We start from the raw sequence: 24,388 nt of genomic DNA on the forward strand, positions 1-24,388 counted from the left end.
GGCGTTCTTTCACTAGTTGGGGTTTGACCCTCTCCTCACCCCCTTCTGCTCTCTCTATTGGGTACCCCCGGCCCCTTCCTCCAGCTCCCCATCCCAGGATCCACTTACCCGGCATGTCACCTCTTTGAAGTTTGGTCATTAAAGCTGCTCATGTTCCACATATTTATTAAGTGCTCTAAAATCTGTGCGCAGTCAAATGTCAGCATTCTTCTTGTATACAATCACTGTGGGTGAGCTCCTTTCCATATCCTGAATAATACCATTATATTTCATGCACTGCAGTTCTGCTTGTATTTTGTCCACAAGTGCCGGGGATACAGAACATGCAGGCAGTGCAAAGGGCTTGGCATTCCAATCCAGCTGCAGAGAATACACACATCCCATGGACAGAACACCATCACTGTTAAATAAATCATGGTGAACAATACATTGGGTATCCCTTTCTAATCTAGCCGACACAAATGCACCTGAGGTGTCCTGTGCAAGTTCATGCATAGCACAGGTCATATGACAATAATGGGACTATATCCACAACAGCGCCTTTAACAACGTAAAGCTTTGAAGTCAACGCTTTGCATTTGTAGAGCACAGAGTATACAGCTTTACCCAGTGTCTGCAAAGCATACCAATTCCAAGCTTTTATGTCCACTGTAGTCAGAGAAATATCCAGATTATGAACTAACCCAGAGGTGAGTATGTTAAACTTAAGTACCGGTATCCACCATGCACTTCATCAGTGTACCATTAATTTCTACAATACAGGATACCAACCCCAATGCCTTGTCACGTGCGAAAACCAGATTAAAAGGTGACATCAGGGTCCCTGGTAAAGGTAGTCTCATGCAGCTTCATATTTACAGTATGCACTTCAGGCCTACCCTTGTCATAGTGTACCACGGCACACTAACTTAAAGTGTACTTCCTTCCCACGAGCCCAACACTTAGCAGTTCTAGCTGAGTACGCAGGGAAATTGGCTATGTGACCATACTGCCACAATGGTAACAGTGAGGAGCTGGTCCCTTTTGCTGATGAGGTCGTGAAGCTTCTCATGTGGCAAGGCATTGGGGTTGTAGAAATTAATGGTAGCATTAGGTAGCATGACTCCGGGCAACTGAAGTAGAAGGGGGAGCTGATGGTTTAAGAGTAGACACAAAGGTAGTAGCAGCCTGACACACAGAACCCCTTTCAGCCTAGACCATCTCAACTGCCTCATTCTTAGCAACTATATCATCAGGGGTCAGCATTCTAGCATCTTTCACCTGTAACCAGTCGCCCAGGCAGTCATCGGCTACACCGGTGACAAAAATGTCCCTAACTATGACTATCATAACATCCCTACATTCACAGTCCTGGGCCAACCACTGCAAACAATATGCAAACTCATGAATGGTTTCATTGGGCTGCTGACGAGTTTCAAAAAATGTCTTCCTTGAACAGAACAGAATCTCCAGTGCAAAAATGCTCATTGAGGCACTGTCCAGCCACACCAAAGGAGTTGGGCTCTGGAAGTCCATCCTAAATATCTATGTTACCATGTCATAAGCAGTCCTGCAGCAAGGGTAACCTAGCAGCAGCAGAGAGTTGCATGATCTGCACATATATCCTGCCATCAACACTTTACTGTTCTTTCCCATACTAATCTCTCAGCCTCCAATCTTCAAATAAAGTAGCACCAGTCAACAGCAGAAATGATGTGCAGGCAGCATGGGTTGCACAATAGAAGCGCTTGTGTCAAGGTTCCTTCCCGAATCTGAACTCTAGGGTACAGATGTGGGGACCTGCATGAAAGACCCCCTAAGCTTATTCTTACCAGCTTAGTTAAAAGCTGCCATCACCAAAGTGTTACACAAAGAACAGAGGAAGTGCCCACTTGGGAACGTCTCCCCCCAAAAAATATCCCCCCAAGCCCTACATCCCCTTTCCTGGGGAAGGCTTGAAAAAAATCCTCACCAATTTGCATAGGTGAACACAGACCCAAACCCTTGGATCTTAAGAACAATGAAAAAGCAATCAGGTTCTTAAAAGAAGAATTTTAATTGAAGAAAAAGTAAAAGAATCACCTCTGTAAAATCAGGATGGTAAATACCTTACAGGGTAATTAGATTCAAAACATAGAGAATCCCTCTAGGCAAAACCTTAAATTACAAAAAGACACAAAAACAGGAATATACATTCCATTCAGCACAGCTTATTTTATCAGCCATTTAAACAAAACAGAATCTAATGCATATCTAACTAGATTGCTTATTAACCCTTTACAGGAGTTCTGACCTGCATTCCTGCTCTGTCCCCAGCAAAAGCATCACACAGACAGACAGAACCCTTTCTCCCCCCACCCCTCCAGCTTTGAAAGTATCTTGTCTCCTCATTGGTCATTTGGGTCAGATGCCAGTGAGGTTGTCTTAGCTTCTTAACCCTTTACAGGTGAAAGGGTTTTTCCTCTGGCCAGGAGGGATTTAAAGGTGCTTACCCTCCCCTTTATATTTATGACAGCTTGTTACCATAATGTCACAATCAAATGCACCCCAGAACACCCACACCAAAAAAAATAAAATAAAAAGCAGCAGCAGCAAAACACACAGGTAAGTTGTCAATCAAAACATGTAATAACCATGAACCAGGGAAGACAGCAACAGTCTGAACAAAACATAACAGTCTAAAATAGGATTCCCAACCCTCCAGGATTGTCCTGGAGTCTCCAGGAATTAAAGATTAATCTTAATTAAAAGTAATGTCTTGTGATGAAACCTCCAGGAATTCATGCAACCCTAGTCTAAAATGCTGATGGCAAAGTTGGCAACCCTAGTCTAAAATGCCGATATGCAGCAGCAGACCCTGAGTAGCTGCACACAACCAATTTGTCACAGTGGGATTTCTTCAAAGATGAATGTTTTCATTTTCAGAAATCCCTGATATTGAAAAACCATTGAAATTACTGCACATTGGAGTCAGGGGGTAGCTTGCAGAGTTTAGACCAGCACAAATTATTAGTAGTCTTTACTCCTGTTCTTACAAGATCTGCATTAACCAAGTGGCATGTGAGTAACAGATGATGCAATGAGCATGAGAACACAAGCAAGTGACTTATAAGAAATATCTTGCAATCATTTCCACCTGGCTACCACCTCCATTCTGAAAAATAGCGATATCACTGTCAAAGAGCAAAAACACAGAGAGGAAATAAACAGGTACCCAAAGTCCTCATGTCAAAGGGAAGCCCTAATCTGCTAATCACATTTTTCTTGCAGAATTTAAAAGCTACAGTGTCTGAGTTTGTATCTCACAGGTTGTAAAATACAGTGCATGTGCTGATTTCCAGTGCTTTTGGCACAAGTCTGGCTTTTGGCACATCCCTCAGATGACATCCAGAAAGAGGGAATATGCCTTGTAGCTTGTGAACAAACACTTTAGATATGTAACATGACTCTATTTGTATTGTGGTAGCATCCAAAATGAGCATGGCTCCGTTCCTGCTCAGAAAAGTGTACAGTATAAAACAGAAAGAAAAGGAGTACTTGTGGCACCTTAGAGACTAACCAATTTATTTGAGCATAAGCTTTCGTGAGCTACAGCTCACTTCATCGGATGCATACTGTGGAAACAGACTGGCCAAAAGAATTCCATTTTTCACTCAAGCTAGAATCAGGGCTCTGAAACAACCTGAAAGTAGGCAAATGATTTGGAGTTCTCTCATTTTTGTTTTCTTTTCTTACGTTTCTCACTAACTTTAGCCCCACTGTTTTTTTGTTGCTGGAAAGACCATGCTCCAGTAGATAATGAATTGACAGATGACATTAAACTAGCCACAGCTTTATTTAAAAAAAAGACTTCACCATAGATTTCACTTAATCACCATTAACAATTTCATCACAACAAACTATAATGATGCTTGAGGCGTGTCTGCAGTTGACTTGCATCAAGGTCATAGTCTTACATAACAGTCCTTGAGTCATCTCTCATTCTCTGGGGAAGGTCCTTTCAGCCACACGGGGTAAAGCCACATGAGCTTTAACCCCAGGTTGACTCATCTGGACTGAAAACAGATGACTCATCTGGACCCAGGAAGCAACACCTTTTGTGTCGTCCTTTTGGCAACTAGAGATGTTCTCGGTTAGCGTGGACTTCCCTATTCCCAAATTACTATCTCACTTGTATCTCAAGGAGATGGAGGATCATCTGTAGATTTTCTCTGACGTACCTGTATCCAGGAAGGTCAGAAACTAGACTGATCAGTTGTTCCACCAGGCCAGCTTCAGACCCAAACGGTGAACACTTTTTGAATTCCCCATGTACTGTACCCCATGTTGATGCAGCTGCAATCTGCCCTATGTTGGCTGCAATTAAATAACATTTCAAAATGTAAATGCATTAAAGCAGCTGCAAAACTACAGATTCCCCATTTGATTTTTAAAGGACAAGAACTCTACACTGAAGCATCATCAACAATTAATGTTTTTCTAAAGAGTTCCTGCACCCTGGACTAGAATTATATATTCAGGGGTTGACAGGGCCCCCTCTGGATAAATGGCCCTTTACAAGGTGATGATAGGTATAAAATCAAGGCCAGTCCTGGAAGCAAGAAATGCATTTAACAGATTTCTACACAGCTTGGTTAGAGGATTTCATATATTTCCAAATAGGTTGAAGGGGATTCAATCCCCTCACATGGATGTCCCCCAAAAAGAAGATTTCTGACTCCTCTTGAGAGAGGCCCAAGAAAAACTAGGGCAAGGTTCACTGATCCTACTGTAAATGGAAACATAGATATAATCCTGACTGGATCGCAGGCAGTTACTGAGCTGTCAATCCAGCAGGGAGATGTGCAGACAGACTGAATGTGCAAGCACTTCTGAGGAAGTCTGAAGGAAGCAGTTCCAAGAGTAGCTGGCTCCCAGAAGAGAAGGGGAGGACGAAAAAGTAGATTAAAGGGAATAAGGATGCTGGTGCTAAAGCCACTCCTGAAGCACTCAGGACAAAACCAAATTGTTATGGTGACCGACTGTACTGGGGGTATATTTCTACCCTTTATCTGCACTAGCCAGTGTAACCAACTGGTGAGTATGTGGTATAGGATACCTTTTGTGCTGATCTACAGAGGGTCTGAGCTGTTACAGCCCCTAACTGTAGCACTTTGGCTCCAGCTCTAGCAGCTCATGCTGTTAGGTCTGGAGATCCCTGGTTCAATCCCCGGCATATCAACCATGTGAGCAGCCCTCACACTTGCAGGCTTGTAACATGCGGCAAGTTCAGGTGGGTGAGCTGACTGGTAGCCTGGCTCTGAAATTTACTCTGCTACTAGCCCCAAGATAATCCCAAATGGGTTGCCAGAAAAGCAGAGACCTGCTGAGAGACAGGTCTGTGATTCTGAAGGTGCTAAAGCCCTCTTACTGAACCCCTTGTAGTGTCCTCAAACAGTCATACAGCAAAGCTAAGCCAGAGGCTGATGAAATGGGTGAGAACAGCTCCTGAACGCCCATTGCTGGTGGGTGTAGGTGCTCGGGGGAAGCGTTAGTGCTAAGGGAATCCTTCCCACAAGCTGCTCTCCATTCCAAAACACAAAATTCCCTTGGTAGTCCAGAAGATGAAAGAAAGGAGCAGTGAGGCAGCAAAAAGGCCTTGCCTGGAATCCTTCCTGAGATACTGAGGCCCAGGAAAGACTGACAACAAAGGCAATGCAGGGGTCCTAAGCTGTAGTGTTTTTCCTTCCCTCTGTGGAAAAGTAAAAGTAAACTTTTTCCCCCCAGAAACAAATCCCCAGCAAATAACACACATATGGAACAGACAAGAAACATCTACTCCCCCTGTGGAAGCCAACTGCAGAGAGCCCTGTCCATTCAGCAAGCATGTCAGCAGGGGAGATTTCAAATATCACCTTCCAAAAAGAGAAAAAGCAAAACTCTGCCTCCATTCACCAGAAATGGACAAGCATACCCAGAGCAGTCGCTCTAACACAAGGTAAAGAAAAATCTCTCATACTCCAACTCCTGTTGCTCTCATTCATAATAACTGAGTTCTTGGGTAGCTGAGTAGAAAGAGGTCTCAGAGTGAATCCCAACAATAGAGAGCTCCAGATTTATTCTTAGAAGCCACATTCATCTGAGTCTAAATATAGCGAGTGCGTCACTGTTCCCTCTAAGCTGTGCATGTGTGCACGTGCATGCAGATCCTAAACCCCGCGCACAAGGCGAAACACCGTGTGCACAAAAATTTGCACAGAAGAAAATTTTTGAGCACACAGCCTGTCAAAAATTAGAAGGAACATTGGAGTGCGCTTAAAAATTTCTCCCAGTTGTTGAAATAGAAGGTATAGGGAATATTTCTGGAACATGGGAAATAGGAGGTAGAGCTAGAACTAGTAGAATTTTTTAAGGGCACCCACTAAAATAAAATATTTGTTTCCAAAACATTCCCTGAGGTTTTAGCTGCACAACTCACATTAGTCAAGTGAAGGAATCCTGGGAATAAACCACTGACAAACATTTAGAAAATGTAGGGGGTAAGGTTCATTGTAGAGCTGGTCAGAAAAATGCTGACAAAGCATTTTTTCCAGTCAGAATTTGGTTAGAATTTGTGGATTTGTCAAAAATCAAAATCTCTTGTAAAGACAGGTTGGTTTTGATATAGTTCAAATGTAACCCCACCTGTCAGGCAGGTTTCCAGAATAAACCTACCAGGTTTGTTGTCAGCTCACCTGCCCAGCTCCTCAGTAGCCCACCTGAAGAGGAGCTAAAAGCCTGGAAATCCCAGCTCCCAGGCTCACAGCCGCCTGGTGTGCTAGGGTCCCTTGCTCTGGGGCAGTGCACCTACCAGGCTGACAAGGAGCGGAGATTCTGGAGACCCTGGTTCCCAAGCTCCTCGGCTCCCAGCTCCTCTTCAGCCTACCAGGCAGAATTTCATTTTGAAATTATCAGCGTGTTATGATTTTTTTAATGTAAACGTATTTTTAATTTCTGTTTCATGTAGAATTTCAACTGGGGGGGGGGGGTTGTTCCAAATTGGAAGGAAAATGCATTTTAAAATCCTCTGAAATTGATTTTACCAATTCTCCTCCCAGCTCTAGTTCATTGCTATGTCATCCGCATCAAGGTCTTAATAAGGAATTTACCCTATAACTGTATATATGCAAAAAGAAAAGGAGTACTTGTGGCACCTTAGAGACTAACCAATAAATTGGTTCGTCTCTAAGGTGCCACAAGTACTCCTAACACGGCTGCTACTCTGAAACCTGTATATATGCACAGAGCCATCTAGTGGCCAGAAATAATTTAATTTAAGACAGTGAACTCATTAATACTTCAGAAACTAATCAACCCACCAACCCATGTCTAAAATGCCCTCTGATTTCATTAGAATACTTCATGTTCCAAACTGAACATAGAACAATCTAATATCTGAATCTAATATAACTGACTGGCAGGCAATTGTGGCAAGAGCAACCAGTCCTTTTAAGAAGTGATACTAAACATGTCACGACTGTCAGTGGAACAAGATAATAGTAGCATGTTTCAGAGTGGTAGCTGTGTTAGTCTTTATGAGCAAAAATAATTAGGAGTCTTTGTGGCACCTTAGAGACTAACAAATTTATTTGGGCATAAGCTTTCATGGGTTAGAACCCACTTCATCAGATGCATGGAGTGAAAACACAGGAGCAGGTATAAATACATGAAAGGATGGGGGTTGCTTTACCAAGTGTGAGGTCAGTCTAACAAGATAAATCAATTAACAGCAGGATACCAAGGGAGGAAAAAAAACTTTTGAAGTGGTAACAGAGTGGCCCCTTACAGACAGTTTACAAGGTGTGAGCAACAGTAGGGAGAAATTAGTATTAGGGAAATTAAGTTTAGGTTTTGTAATGACCCAACCACTCCCAGTCTCTATTCAAGCCTAATCTGATGGTGTCCAGTTTGCAAATTAATTCCAGTTCTGCAGCTTCATGTTGGAGTCTGTTTTTGAAGTTTTTTGTTCAAGAATTGCCACTTTTAGGTCTGTTATTGAGTGACCAGAGAGATTGAAGTTCTCCTACTGGTTTTTGAATGTTATGATTCCTGATGTCAGATTTGTGTCCATTTATTCTTTTGCATAGAGACTGTCCGGTTTGGCCAATGCACATGGCAGAGGGGCATTGCTGGCACATGATGGTAGATCTCACACTGGTAGATGTGCAGGTGAACGAGCCCTTGATGGTAAAGCTGCTGTAGGATTGCTCAGTCACTAGTACTCAGCCTTTCCCTTTGATGCATACATTTAAGAGTCAAAGAAAACAGAATGTCCCTACAATTTTTGCTCTTTCTGGTTTGTGAGTGGATATTCTCCCTGATCTGGCCACCTTTATAAATTCATTGTATGTATAAAGATCTGGCACTGAGAATCAAAGAGAAATGTCATAGAAAGTGAACAATTATAAAACAAAGCAAAACAAAATCCATAATGCTGGTCAGAAAGGGGAAAGCTGTGGAGAAACAGCTTGGCCACAGCTGTCCTCTTCCATCAAAAGCCTCCATCCTATATTCATGACAGTGAATTTCTTAGAGGGCTAAAAGGATGCTAGACTGTCATGACAGGATGTAATGGTAATGGAAAATACCACCATTCTAGAATGAAATCCATTCAGATAAGGACCATTTTGTGCATGTCCTGTGTATAGAATGGTGAAGGGCACTTCCAGAACAACAGGGTGCTAGGGGAACCAGAGTGCCAGCATCGGAGTTTTTGTTGTAACAGTTGAATTGGCAATGGCTCCAGAACTTAATATCCAAGCCTAAACATCAATACGGTGCAGAGCCAGATTCACCAAATCATGCTGTTTCAGGTATTTATGAATCAGAGCAGGTATTGCTCCACTGAAGGAAAAAATTCTATTTTAAGATATTAAACTCAAAGAGCAACTGTACTGTAGACACTGTTTGCACTGAAAAATATTTTTGCTACTTACTGGACAGTCTCCCCACTAACTGTATTATTGATTTTAGCAACACGTTTCATTTCCTTTTATTCCCCTATTTGATTGACCTTCACTTTTTTGACCATCATTTTAGAAATGAAGGTTTGACTAGAAAGGAAGAGGTTTGTAATTGTACTAAGCACTTATGTAGCACTCTATAGCTCCAAACTGCTATATGAACATTAAGGGTGCAGAGTTGCACCTGTAGGAGGAGGGTTCAGAGAGAGGTGGGTAAGCAGAGGAGTATGAACATACAAGAACAATCAGTATTAATTGCATTCAGTCCCCACAGAATGGGAACCTTTCTCCTTCCTCGGTCTTTTAGGGCTTCCTTGTCTCACTGACTCCTGCCCAAGGAAAACCGGCAATATGATTAGCCTCTATCGCCATGTGATGGGCGAGGATATTAGACTGAACTGGTCTGGGTAAAAGGACTCTGGGAATGACACATGATACTTGTCAAGAAGAGAAAAGAAAAAACTGACCCTGAGCACCCTCACAGTGTCATCTAGGGAGGGGTGCACTGGAAGTTTTCCCACAAGTGTGAGTTCTGCACTTTTAGTATTTATACAGTATTTTGAGTCAATCTAGTACTTTGAAGATTCTGGCACAGATTTTCAGAAGCAACTAATGGCTGAGACATTTTCAGGAAAAGCTGAGCACTTGCCCAATGAAAATCAGGCCTTTCCAAGGTGTCTCAAATGGTGCACCCACAACCACTAGTCGCTTTTGAAGAAAATTTGACCATAGCTTTAGTATTGCTGAAGTTAATATGATGTAGAAAAAAGGGGATTTCCCCCCCTACATTCAGTGTTGCTAACTCACAATTTTATCATGAGTGTCGCGATGGGCATGGATTTTTTGAAAGCCTCAGCTCTTGGGGTCACATAAGTATGTAAGAATCTCAGCTTCCATTTAGAAAAGTCTTCACAGTTGGAGAGAAAAGCTTAAAAAATGTGAATTCCAAAGATTCTGGAAGCAAATAAAAAACCACACAAAGTTGATTGCTTTTTACAATCACGATTTTATTGGGGCCTGACTAATTTTAAAAGCTGGAAGTTGGCAATAGAATCCACAAATGGTGACACACGGACAGGCAAAAGATGGAAGTTGTAATAAGCTGCATGGCGTAGTTCAAGAATTTCCTCTGTACATACCCAGAAAATGTAGCAATAAGTCATAGTCTGACACCATTTGCGCAGAAGGAAAGAGAGAAAATGGTGTTCAATGAAAGGATAATTAGTACTAGTGTGTTTATATTATTAAATCGTTGGGAATTCAAACCCCCAAGTAAAGGAGGCAGGAAGGAGAGAAACATGATGTGCGAGGAGTGAAGCTCCAAGCACTGGGAGCTGCAAGTAGAGAATGTTAGGTGTTTCTCCTGTAACTGAACCACAGATAGTATTCTAGTTAAGCGGCTGTTTCACAATACAAATCTTTTATCTTCAGCTAGCACTCAAATGCTACACACCACAACCAGGGAGAAGTGGCAGAGGTTAACTGTCCTCTTTACCACCTTCAAAGCTTCTAGAAAAGTGTGACAATTTCAGTTTGGACATAGGAATTGTCTGCATGGAAACTGCCTCCTTTGGATCATTAGAGAGACAAGCGGTGAGATAATATATTTTATTGGATCAACTTCTGTTGGTGAAAGAGACAAGCTTTTGAGCTACACAGAGCTCTTCCTCAGGTTCTGGGAAAGGTACAAGATGGGAGACATTAAGCACAAGGAGTTAACACACATGTTGCAAGAGACCATTCAAGTTGAAGTGGGTAGTTAGCACCTCTGCAGTGATAGCACAGAGAGTTAATGAGTTACGGATTGTTGTAATGAGCCATAAATTTAGTGTCTTTACCAAGTCCATGATTTTTAGTGTCTAGCAAAATTATGAATTTAAGCTCCCAAGGTCATCTTTTCAAGGTGTAGTGCAGGTTTCCTTTGAGGACAAGGACTGAGAGGTCAGTTGTGGAGTGATTATTCTGTGAAAAGTATTCACCCCACAGGCGATATGGTATATTTGTCTTATTTTTCTGTGAGAGTTCATTTGGGAGCGTAGGGATTGTTTCATTTCACCTACATGGTTGTTACTGGAGTGCTTAGTGCACTGGATGAAGTATACCATACGTTGTGATGGGAATGTATAGGACCCATGGATCTTGAAAGGGATATGGGGGGGGGGGTGGTTATTGATCATTGTAGCAGTGAAAATGTCTGCAGGTTTTGCATCTGTTGTTCTGACGGGGCTGATGCCGCTTTGAGTTGGTGTGTCTTAATCTGTGGGAAGCTTGCCTTTGATGAGTTTCGTGAGGTTCAGGGGTTGTTTGAAGGCCAGACGAGTGGGGTTTGGGAAAGAGTTATTTCAGGATGTGGTCCCCATCAAGTATGGGTTGTAATTGGTTAAATGATGTTCTATAAGGAGTCCAGTGTGGGGTGGTAGGTGACAACTAGGGGTGTGCAGTCAGCGGTTTTGGTTTTTTCCCCCCCGTACTGAAGTAGGTTCTTTTAGGATATTTGGGTGGCCCATTCCATGAGATGATCTATTTCTCTGGTGGAGTGTCCTGGTTTGGTGAAAGCAGTTTTAAGTGTGTCAAGGTGTCATGATGACCACAAAGAAACTCAGAAGCAAGACAAAAAGAAAAGGAAGCAAGACAGTCACTCGGAAGAGGCACCTCTCTGTAGGGATGGAAATATCTCCAAAGGAATCTTACTGCTGCTCTGCTAAACTTGAGCTAACCAAGCTGTTCCTCTGTCTCTGAGTTAAAGTCCAAGAATTTATGTAAGGCAGCAAATAGCCAGATTCAGATTTTAAATATACAAGAGTAAATCCAGAATAAATTCTTTTAAATCCATGGCTTTATTTGAGTTATATCAGTGGGTATAAGGCAGCAGATTCAGGCCGAAAATTACCAGATGTTTGTGCACTTGTACCCTTCACAGATCTTAGACATGCCCCGTGCCTTTTTTGGTTAGGGTAGTGATGATGGAGAGGAGACAGAAGAGAGGAAAACCTGCTGTGTTTATAGATCACACAAAGAGCCTATGTTTGGAAAAATTCCTATACCTATGGTCAGTCTGGAAAAGGGATGGCATATGTACCAGTTATTTAAAAAAAAAAAAAAAAAAAAAAACACACCAGAGAGGCCTAGGAGCAAGAATAAAACATTAGCAAAGCTCACTGATAATGGCAAGGGTAGCTGTAGATATTTTACTATTGTAATCGGCCAGACTGAACAGACTGGATCTATTGTAGCTATAGTTTCCTGTTTAAGCCTAAAATGCACAGCAATGGATCCCCAATAGAAGATTGTTAATTACCACTCGTAGGGGGGTAGCCCGAGCTCAGACAACTGCTTTTTGAACTTTTTACTGTTGAATAGCTGATAAACACACTCAACCCATAGATTAAGAATTGCCATCATTGCACCTCAAATTGGTATCTGATTGTAACAACGTTGGTCCAAAATAGTGATCAAAACTTGTCTCTTACAAAAAATGGCCTTTTTTCTAAATGAATTTTTTTTAACAAAATTAAAATAGTGGTGGAAAAATTTTCATCATTTTTTCCCATAAAAAAAATTGAAAATTTCTGTGAAAAGCCTGGAAATTTTTCAAAAATTTTAATAAAAAATACTTACTATTTTGTGACCAGATCTGAATTACACTTTTTGCTCTCATGGGCTTTAGAGTGTGGAACTCATTGCCCTCTAAAATCTATCCTATTACATCTCTCGCCACATAAACACAACTTGAGGGCTCCTTTTTTAAAATGGGGAAAAATGTATTTTTGAATGACCACAGGTGACCCTCTATCATCTTCCCTCTCTCCCACACCCCCTTTTTCTCTAAATCGGACGCAATTTGTTTGTATGTGTTTATATTTTAAGAAGATATTTTATTTGAATTTACACTGTTGTACAGCACCTCAAATACTTCACCAATAATTTTGATGCAATTATTATTTTTACAGTTCTGATGGGAAAAGAAAGCATACTTTCAAAATTTTAGAGTGATAAATGCATGGACTACTCTGTTGAATACAAAAAGTACAAAATAAAAACATTGTAACAAACTGTTTAGGGTTTTTGTGTAATTTAAGTCTAACAATATAGCTTGCATATACTGTATTTCAATGGCACGTGGGGGTGGATATGGATCAGCTTTCACATCGCACTCCCTATCAGTACCCGGACCAAGCCAGGGAAGCTAATGATCCAAACAGCAGACCAAATTTGGTGATCGGTCCTGGTCACGTGTCACCTGAGGCGTGTTGTGCATACGCTAAGAAGAATGACACATGGTAAATAGAATTAGGAACAAAGACTGAAGAGATTCATTTAGACACATCACTTCTTGAACATGGCACATATATGTTATCAAAAAGCAGTAAGTGCCTGGAAGGTAGCTAACCCACACTCAGTACATCCAACAGTCATGTACGTTGATTTCAGCTGCAGTAATTTAAATCAGCTAGAGATTTTTTTAAAAGATTAATATCGGTAGTTTAAATACCAGTGATTTAAGTTGCCTTGACTTAAACCAATCCACCTGGCAGGACAGTGCTTTTGGCCTGAACTCTTGCCTAACATATGGAATGGCACTTTTGTCCCTCCCACCTAGTATTAATGGCCTGTCCAAGTACATGCTGCTATCCATCCTGTTTTTGTTGGCTGCTACATGACTCTTCTCACCTTCTGACCAGATATTCTAATCTAGCGCATACGTTTCAAAAGTGTTATCATGCATAAGATAATAAACAAATAGTAATGTCTTACAGAAGTACTGTAATGGCAAGTTACCTGGGCAAGTCACACAGGCTACGTCTACACTGCAATGAAAAAACCCAGGGCTGGCTCGTGCCAGCACACTTGGGCTCGCGGGGTTTGGGCTGTGGGCTGTTTCACTGCAGTGTAAATTTCCAGGTTCAGGCTGGAGCCCGGGCTCTAGGACCCTGCAAGCTGGGAAGGTGCCAGCCCAAGCCAAGAAGTCTACACTGCAGCGAAACAACCCTGCAGCCCAAGCCCTGCAAGCCTGAATCAGCTGGCCCATACCAGCCATGGGTGTCTAATTGCTATGTAGACTTGCTATGTAGGAAACTGAGGCACAGAAAAACTATCTGCAAAATGGAGTTAACAGCTCTCACAGGGACGTTGTGAAGATAAATACATTACAAGTTGTGAAGTGCTTTGTGACCTACTTATGAAAAGCACTATATAGGAGCTAGGTATTATTATTACTATTATTTAATGTTTTGGATGTAGCTCATCTAAGACCAGTCTTTGGCTGGCACTAGTACTCTACCATAACTGAATTAGTGCCTTGTGACCAGTGATGATGCCTTTCTGACACCCGGGTCTGACTGAAGACAGATAAAAGATCTCAGAAAGCTGTGAGTGCACTTGCAGAAAACCAGGTTCCTATTCAATAAGGGCAAAAAGCCAGTCTTCCTGAGATAGGGTTTCTATACCGCATGCTCAAACCTGCTTTTAAATAGTGAAGAAATATTTGGGAAAATTAAAAGGTACATAACAAACACCACAACTGAGGGACAAATTTGTCCTTGCATATGCAAATCTCACAAATCTAAATCATATCTGTTGAAGTAAGTGCTGGCCAAACCAAAAGAATCAATTATTCACCCAGCTCTAGTTAGAGCAGAATGTATGTAGAGGAGTGTGCTACATAAGGTCTTGTTTAGACAGGGAAAAGTCCCAAAACAGCTCATGCGGAATTGCTCTTGCTGAATAGCTATTCACATTAGCTCACTAGCTCCCTACGTGGATACTCTTATTCTACACTAAGGGCTTACCTACACAGGGACAGGCAGGGAAGTTAAGGTGACTCAGCTGTAGGTGTGATGTGAATGTGCATGAGTTAAAGCATGCTACCACCAGCTCTCACTCAGGAGTAAAATTATCTTAATTTGCTGTAACTTAATCCAGCAGCAAACAGAGGCTACGCCTATACTACAGAGCCTATGCCAGCACAGCCCCCTACTGTAATGACAACCCATACCAACACAAGGAGTTTTTCTGACAGTGCAGGAACACCTCCCCAAACAACATTAGCTACGTAAACACATGCACTCTATTGGCATAGCAGCGTTTCCACTGGGGGAGGTTGCTGGCATAGTTACATTGGCTGGGGGGGCAGGGGAGTGTTTTTTTTTCACAGCCCCAACTGACATAGCTATGGTGACATAACTTGTAATTGTGGACCAAGCCTAAGAGTGCCTTTGTGAGCTTTAGCTTAATCCACTTCCGAAGTGGACTAATCTAAACAGCACAAAGGCACTCTTGGGGCATGTCTATATGGTGACACTTAGAAAAAATAAAGTGAATCAAGTAAAGGCGTGAAATCACTGTGCATGAGTTAAAGCACATTTAACACCCCCTGGCTCCTCACATGACCCTGTGGATGCTCTCACTCAGGAGTAAAGTGTAGTCTTATGCTTGGACTACACTTAAAAGTTATATCAGCATAGCTATAGCAATCAAGGGTTGAAAAAACCAAACAGATGCCAACCAGCATAACTATGCTGACAAAAATCCTAGTGTAGATGCAGCTGTGTTGACAGAAAAGCGCTTCCATGGATGTAACTATTGTCATTCAGGGAGGTGGTGTTCCGACAATGACAGAGAAACTGTCAGCATAGGCGGCACCGACACAAGGGGTCTATGACGGCACATGGTCTGTAGTGTAGATGTAGCTTTAGTGCAGCATAAGAGTGCTTACATGAGGAGTTAGTGCAGAATAGCTTTGCACTTTAAATTCACACCTTAACTATTTCTCATTAACTTTCCTGCAACTTACCTGTGTAGACAAGCCCCAAACCGTAACTGATCTATTGAAACCTTATTCCAAAATAGGTGTAACAGCAACAAAGTGGGGAAGTCTGTTTAAGGAACACCAACAGGTTTATTGCCTGACAGATGTTTTTAAGAAGCTATTCAAAAGTATTCCTGCAGATTTCAGAGTAGCAGCCGTGTTAAGTCTATATTCGTAAAAAGAAAAGGAGGACTTGTGGCACCTTAGAGACTAACACATTTATTTGAGCATAAGCTTTCATGAGCTACAGCTCACTTCAAAAGTATTCCTGATACTGTTTGCAAATGCGTGTGTTTGTATTACTTGTTTGTCAGTAAGAACTCACATGGTACTCTCTCTTTGAGGCTGTGAGACAGCTATTATTAACACTTACATTTAGAGTTTTGCATTTCATAGCTCTGAGGTTTAACTCTGTTTAACACTTCTCTGAAAAAATTGTGAAAAGACAGAACTCTGACCTGTGCTCCCTCAAGAGGTAAGCTGCAGTGCAGAAAATGGGGACAGTAAAAAAAGTGAGTGGATTTCCTGCTATCAAGTCAAACACTGGCAGGTACCTTACATGGAAACTGGATCTGACCAGGCCACAAATCCAAAGTGCAACTCCAACGTCCTCATGGTGCAAGCCAGGTACTTAGTTACATAAACCAAAAACCCAACAAAATGAGTAAGATGGAATCTGCTCATAACCTCGATCCTACCTCAACCTTGGCATTGGAAAAAAAGAGATGATAATGATGAGAGTTATACGTAATATTATCTCATCACCCATTGCACATGCAAGCAGCACTGCTAAATCATCATGGAACCACATTCAGCCTGGTTTCACTAGCAATAAGTGATGCAGCAGCCAGGCCTCTTTCTCCAGTTCCACTAATCATATTACATGCACTATCAGAAGTCTGAGTGGCCTTCAAGCCCAGCCCTGTGCACAGCATAATAAAATAATTAAACCTGACAGTGACAAAGGCCTGGACAACTGCAGCAATTTGCATGTCAGAAAAAAAGGGGTGCACCCACCCAGCCAAATCTCAAAGGTACAGTGTTCATGGCTTCTCCTGTATGCTGGAATCCAGTAGCAGTTGAAGATCCAACAGGATCTCCATTCTGCAAACCTGCTCACAAAAGTCTGCATATTCCCCATCCTTTAATCAAGGGAGCAAACCATATCTCCCTCCCTGGATAGTTCCCTCCAGCATATTCCCCATCCTTTAATCAAGGGAGCAAACCATATCTCCCTCCCTGGATAGTTCCCTCCAGCCACTATTACTACCTCTTTCATCCTGATTGAAGCCCAGCCAATTCATTCCCATCCATGGCCCTATTATTTTAGCTGGGCACTGAAACCATAAAAACAGCGACTTTACCAGAAGCCTGTATTGTCTCACTGTCTCCCCTAGCTGCCTCAGAGTACCTTGAACAGGATGGGGAACAGTATAAAACTCAGCAGTGTAACACACAAGCAAGCACACCATGCTGAACTGTAACATCAAAACACTGCACCCATCCTGAAAGACATTTAACACCACCTTAAAATCCTTTGCAGTGTAGTTGTAGCCAAGTTGGTCTCAGAATATTAGAGAAACAAGGTGAGTAAGGGAAACTTCTGTTGGAGAAAGAAACCACCTTCATGCCCTGTAAGCCCTGCTTGCTGGATGCAAGAGAGCTCCATAAAAATCAGAAGTGTGCCACAATTATCAAGGCAATTGGTGAGCAGCTTGTGCATGAAGAACTAACAGTTACTCCACTAACGTGTGCAATTTCACCTCTCTCTCTCTCTCCAGTGAAAAAGTCAGTGCCATATTCATAAAGACCACAGAAGCTGCAAACAGAATGTGCACACCCCACTCCTTCTATTAGGAGTAAGAGATTTGCCATTTCCAAAAGGAAAAGAGAGAGAGAGAGCGAACAAAGTCACAATGAAAACACATTTAAAAGAGGAATGTCCACACATCTCTGAATTCAGAAATATGGAAATAGATTTTCTTGTACTGTAGGACTTCTACCTGATCAAGGTACATGCAGGAATGTGGCTAGAACGCCTATGTAATAATGGCATAGCAGGAATATTTACTACTCCCAGAGTGCACTAAATGTCTCTAGGAAGCTACAGAACTTGAAAGACTAGGAAAAGAACAGAAGTGATAGCACCCAATGGAAGTTACCAAAACATTTCTCACTATAGTAAGAGATGCCTAAAAGAAGCTTGCTCTAAATGCTGAATTGTAAAACACTGGCATAACTGAAAGACTACCAAATCCTGAGAGAGACAAGGTGGGTGAAATCATATCTTTCATTGAATCAATTTCATAAACAAACTAGGGAAATACAGCATAGATGGAGCTACTATAAGGTGGATGCATAACTGGTTGGAAAATCATTCCTAGAGAGCAGTTATCAGTGGTTCACAGCCATGCTGGAAGGGCATAACGAGTGGGGTCCCACAGGGATAGGTTCTGAGTCTGAATATCTTCATCAATGATTTAGATAATTACATAGAGAGTACACTTATAAAGTTTGTTGACGATACCAAGCTGGAAGGGGTTGCAAGTGCTTTGGAGGATAGGATTAAAATTCAAAATCATCTGGACAAACTGGAGAAATGGTCTGAAGTAAATAAGATGAAATTCAATAAGGACAAATGCAAAGTACTCCACTTAGAAAGAAACAATCAGTTGCACAAATACAAAATGGGAACCGACTTCCTAGGAAGGAGTACTGCGGAAAGGGATCTGGGGGTCATACTCGATCACAAGCTAAATATGAGTCAACAGTGTAATGCTGTTGCAAAAAAAGCAAACATCATTCTGGGATGTATTAGCAGGAGTGTTGTAAGCAAGAAAAAGCTGTGGAAAAAGCTAATGTGCTCAATGCTTTTTTTGCCTCTGTCTTCACTAACAAGGACAGCTCCCAGACTGCTGCGCTGGGCATCGCAACATGGGGAGTAGATGGCCAGCCCTCTGTGGAGAAAGAGGTGATTAGGGACTATTTAGAAAAGCTGGACATGCACAAGTCCATGGGGCCGGACGAGTTGCATCCGAGAGTGCTAAAGGAATTGGCGGATGTGATTGCAGAGCCATTGGCCATTATCTTTGAAAACTCGTGGCGAACGGGGGAAGTCCCAGATGACTGGAAAAAGGCTAATGTAGTGCCAATCTTTAAAAAAGGGAAGAAGGAGGATCCTGGGAACTACAGGCCAGTCAGCCTCACCTCAGTCCCCGGAAAAATCATGGAGCAGGTCCTCAAGGAATCAATCCTGAAGCACTTAGAAGAGAGGAAAGTGATCAGGAACAGTCAGCATGGATTCACCAACGGAAGGTCATGCCTGACTAATGGAATCGCCTTCTATGATGAGATTACTGATTCTGTGGATGAAGGGAAAGCAGTGGATGTATTGTTTCTTGACTTTAGCAAAGCTTTTGACACGGTCTCCCACAGTATTCTTGTCAGCAAGTTAAAGAAGTATGGGCTGGATGAATGTACTATAAGGTGGGTAGAAAGTTGGCTAGATTGTCGGGCTCAACGGGTAGTGATCAATGGCTCCATGTCTAGTTGGCAGCCGGTGTCCAGTGGAGTGCCCCAGGGGTCGGTCCTGGGGCTGGTTTTGTTCAATATCTTCATAAATGATCTGGAGGATGGTGTGGATTGCACTCTCAGCAAATTTGCGGATGATACTAAACTGGGAGGAGTGGTAGATACGTTGGAGGGCAGAGATAGGATACAGAGGGACCTAGACAAATTGGAGGATTGGGCCAAAAGAAACCTGATGAGGTTCAATAAGGATAAGTGCAGGGTCCTGCACTTAGGACGGAAGAACCCAATGCACAGCTACAGACTAGGGACCGAATGGCTAGGCAGCAGTTCTGCGGAAAAGGACCTAGGGGTTACAGTGGACGAGAAGCTGGATATGAGTCAGCAGTGTGCCCTTGTTGCCAAGAAGGCCAATGGCATTTTGGGATGTATAAGTAGGGGCATAGCGAGCAGATCGAGGGACGTGATCGTTCCCCTCTATTCGACATTGGTGAGGCCTCATCTGGAGTAACTGTGTCCAGTTTTGGGCCCCACACTATAAGAAGGATGTGGATAAATTGGAGAGAGTCCAGCGAAGGGCAACAAAAATGATTAGGGGTCTGGAACACATGACTTATGAGGAGAGGCTGAGGGAACTGGGATTGTTTAGTCTTCAGAAGAGAAGAATGAGGGGGGATTTGATAGCTGCTTTCAACTACCTGAAAGGTGGTTCCAAAGAGGATGGTTCTAGACTATTCTCAGTGGTAGAAGATGACAGGACAAGGAGTAATGGTCTCAAGTTGCAGTGGGGGAGGTTTAGGTTGGATATTAGGAAAAACTTTTTCACTAGGAGGGTGGTGAAACACTGGAATGCGTTACCTAGGGAGGTGGTGGAATCTCCTTCCTTAGAGGTTTTTAAGGTCAGGCTTGACAAAGCCCTGGCTGGGATGATTTAATTGGGGATTGGTCCTGCTTTGAGCAGGGGGTTGGACTAGATGACCTCCTGAGGTCCCTTCCAACCCTGATATTCTATGATTCTAAGACACGAGAAGTAATTCTTCCACTCTACTCATGCTGATTAGGCCTCAGCTGGAGTATTGTGTCCAGTTCCGGGTGTCATATTTCAGGAAAGAGGTGGACAAATTGGAGGAAGTCCAGAGAAGATCAACAAAAATGATTAAAGGTCTAGAAAACATGACCTATGAGGGAAGATTGAAAAAATGGGGTTTGTTTAGTCTGGAGAAGAGAAGACTGAGAGGGGACATGATAACAGTTTTCAAGTACAGAAAAGATTGTTACAAGGAGGAGGGAGAAAATTGTTCTTCTTAACCTCTGAGGATAGGACAAGAATCAATGGGCTTAAATTGGAGCAAGGGCGGTTTAGGTTGAACGTTAGGAAAAACTTCCTAACTGTCAGGGTGGTTAAGGACTGGAATAAATTGCCTAGGGAGGTTGTGGAAACTCCATCATTGGGGATTTTTAAGAGCAGGTTGGACAAACACCTGTCAGGGTTGGTCTAGATAATACTTAGTCCTGCCTTGAGTGCAGGGGACTGGACTAGATGACCTCTCAAGGTCCCTTTCAGTTCTATGATTCTATGATTCTATCAGAGACAAGTTTTCAAGCTACACAGAGCTCTTCTTCAGGTCTGGGAAAGGTCAACAACAGATATTACCTCACTCACCTCATCTCACTAATATCCTGGGACCAACACAGATGCAACACTGAAAATAACAAATACTCAATAACTGAAGACACTGTATTCAGATTTCTTAGCTGAAATAAAATAATATATTAGCAAGGGCTATATTAGGATTTAAATTCAACCAAGCACAGAGAGACTATCATACTTCCCAAAGGGCACCTCTTGGGAGTCAGAGATGCTTGGAGAGGTTACTTATCTGAACCTTAAATAGGTCTGAGTTCAGTTTAGGGGAATTGGTATTAGGTTTGGATCCAGTGTTTTGTAATCTGGAATAACCTATTCACAGAGAAACCCAGGATTTGAACAATACGAGAGTGACAGTTAAAGCCTTAGCTGAGTGAGAAAGCTGACATAATACATGCCTGTCAATTTGGATACCACCACCCCCCCCCCGCTTCCCCACCGCCACACACATTTTTATGAGCAAAAAAGATGAAAGATTCACATATTCATTTCTTCTTTAAAAAAAAAGATTCACATATTCATTTCTTCTTTTAAAAAAAAATTTACTTACTACAGCAGATTAAATCCCATTGTTTATATAGCACCATAAATCCATATACCTTTATGAGACTGGCACATTTTTCTCTGAGAAACTGAAATTGGTTTAGCAGTTTCTGTTTACTTCACTATCAAATACTCATCTTCACATACATCAACCATATTTCAGTGAAGTAACCAAAACGAGGCTCTCACACTCACTTCTGATGCAGCTGAGAGATAAATCAGTGGGATCTTTTACAAAGTAGAAATACATTCATTTTAAAAAAAATATTTCAGAATAATCCATTTCCTTTGTTTAACCAAAGGAAAAAAGGAAGTAGCACATCTCTTTTAAGCAGACCTTTATAGAACAGAGCAGTTACATGCCAACGTGAACAGTTTCCTTTATAAGTGTAATTACTGATCATTTGAAAGGAAGTGAAAATTCAATACCATAATAGTCATTCAGCAAAGACAAGAAAGCATCCAATTTAGGAGGAAAGGATTAAAAGTTACATACCCACCAGCTAGGAATTCCTGTGACCAGCCACACACTTGCCCTGCCAACTCCTATACATCTCAAAATGGAGAGGAAATTCTTACTCAAATTAGTTGCAATGCTGAAGTTGCCCAAGAGGAAACTGCTGCGTCTCTGAAAAGTCATGACTATGCAAACTAAAGGTGGTAAATTGGTTGACATAGCAACTGCTGAACGCCATGCCAACCAGGATCATGCTAGTTGGGCCTGCAAAATTGGGGTGGCTATTTCATGAACAAGTTCTCTCATGGTATTCCTGCATATCTAGTCCTGTAATCCAAAAGTGTAGAATGAAACAACGGGGCAAAAATTAAATGAAACTTTACAATCGTCTTAGTTTAGATTTGGGGCTTTCAGTCCTAGTGGTTCCATATTACTGTGGTTAGCTTCTTCTTGGGTTTGTTTTACAGCACAGCACATTTATTGTTTTGACTACTGGTGTCATTGACACTATTGATGTCATTTGTAGACCATTCAAAAGACAAATTAAATCTGGGTTTGCTTTGATCTGGCCAGAAAGACCGTATTACAGATTATTGCGCTTATTGGCAATGGAGCAGAGGCCCAGGATTTAATGACCGCAGAAAATGAATGACTCATTTCACACTCTAGTGGCAGTCATTCTAAAGCCTCAACCATACTGGGGAGATTGTACCACTTTAAATATATTGGCATTGTTAAAGCAGTACAGCTACTCACCTCCATGTGGACACTGTTATATTGGCATAAAGGTGCTAGGATAATTAATCCTGTATGGGAAGGGGAATAACTACAGCAGTGTAAGGTACCTTTACACCATTACAATTCATCTGTACTAGGGTTTGTACTGGTATAACAACTTTATCGGTAGAAAGTCACACTCCTAACCAACGTGGATATATGGTATAACTTCCAAGTGCAGACTAGGCCTATGCCAGACCTATGTTAAGACTAGGCTTATGCCAAGGTTGAGACAGGTTAATAAGGCAAAAGTTTACACTGCTGCTACCCATGTCAGATTTTCTTTAAATAGAGGACTTCTGCTATTAGCAAATATCTCCAACAGCCAGAGATGGGACAGTAGACATGGAGGGCTCTGAGTTACTACAGAGAATTCTTTCCCAGGTTTCTGGCTGGTGGATCTTGCCCACATGCTCAGGGTCTAACTGATCACCACATTTGGGGTCAGGAAGGAATTATCCGCCAGGTCAGATTAGCAGAGACATTAGGGTTTTTTCACCTTCCTCTGCAGTGTGGGCATCTTCACTTGCTGGTTTGACCTAGAGCAAATGGTACAACTTGAAGACTTTAAATTAAGATCTGTGGATGTCAATAACTCAGCCAGAGATTATGGGTCTATTATAAGAGTGACTGGGGAGGTTCTGTGGCCTGCGATGCGCAGGAGGTCAGACTAAGTGAGCATGATTGTCCATTCTGGCCTTAAAGTCTACACGCCTGTATGTAAATTAAGCACCAAGGTTACTTTTTTTAAACAGAGTAAAAATATGTTTTATTATTAAATATTTAGTTGTTCTTGTGCCACATCTCCATGATGGATGAAGTCATCTGTGTTTGGAAGTTTGTACCGTTTATAAAGCACCACTGGAATTTTCTGAATGGGAATGTGCTAGTTAAGCATTATTAGGTACTAATATTTTTTAATCAGAAGCAGTTGTACAGTACAGACCCGTTTACATGCGAATCTGCTTAACGTGCAGTAGTGCCATGCCTCCTAGTGCTACCTATTTAACACGCGAGGCTCGTTAACATGTGGTACAGGAACTTGCTATGTAGCGCTACAGATTTGCTCACTAACTCACTGACATAGAAATCGACAGGAAGTGCGGAGCGGAAACGTGTTGTACATCTTTACCGATATTGGTAAAGACGTATCATGCACGCTTAGTCATAGTCACGCTAGAGAGAGAGATAATATATAGTAGTTATATAGTAATATATATACACACACACACGCACACACACACATTATATTAGAAAAGCTAGCTGCAATAGATCGAGTAAATAGCGGAGAAACCCAGGCCAAAGTTTCAAAAGATATGGGGACTGCCGAATCTACTCTCCGAGGCTGGCTAAAAAACGACTCTAAACTGAACGGCTTTGTACAAAATATCGATTCTGCCATGGGGCTGAAGCGAAAACGCGTGCGCTATTCAGCAAAGCCCACACCAGACAAAGCCATGCCCGCAGGGTTTGCTCAGGAAAGGCTGAAAGGAATGCCGCTAAGTGGGCCAAGCCTTCAAGCCCAATCAACAAAATTTGGAAATTTAATGGGGGGATGAATCATTCCAAGCCAGCAAGGGGTTTATAAGTCGTTTTAAAAAGCATCATGGCATAGCGCAGGTATCAATTTCTGGAGAAAGCCAATTAGCCGATGTATCAGCCGAGAA

At 42.0% G+C, this 24,388-nt stretch overlaps 1 protein-coding gene across 2 annotated transcripts in view; it reads right to left on the bottom strand.

Moving 5' to 3' along the window:
* Window positions 1-24,388, bottom strand: part of IPCEF1 (interaction protein for cytohesin exchange factors 1) — a 123,747-nt gene that overhangs the window by 64,786 nt on the left and 34,573 nt on the right. The window contains exon 1 of one of the 2 annotated variants that reach the window (XM_074948649.1): window positions 2,273-2,309. The exons of the other annotated variant lie outside the window; for it this stretch is intronic. Within the exon in view, the coding sequence (XP_074804750.1) occupies window positions 2,273-2,304 (32 nt within the window). The 5' untranslated portion in view covers window positions 2,305-2,309. Of the gene's footprint in view, window positions 1-2,272; window positions 2,310-24,388 lie in introns of those variants that run through there. 2 annotated transcript variants of the gene reach the window in all.

This window comes from Natator depressus, chromosome 3 (genome assembly GCF_965152275.1).
Source record: "Natator depressus isolate rNatDep1 chromosome 3, rNatDep2.hap1, whole genome shotgun sequence".
NCBI lineage: Eukaryota > Metazoa > Chordata > Testudines > Cheloniidae > Natator > Natator depressus.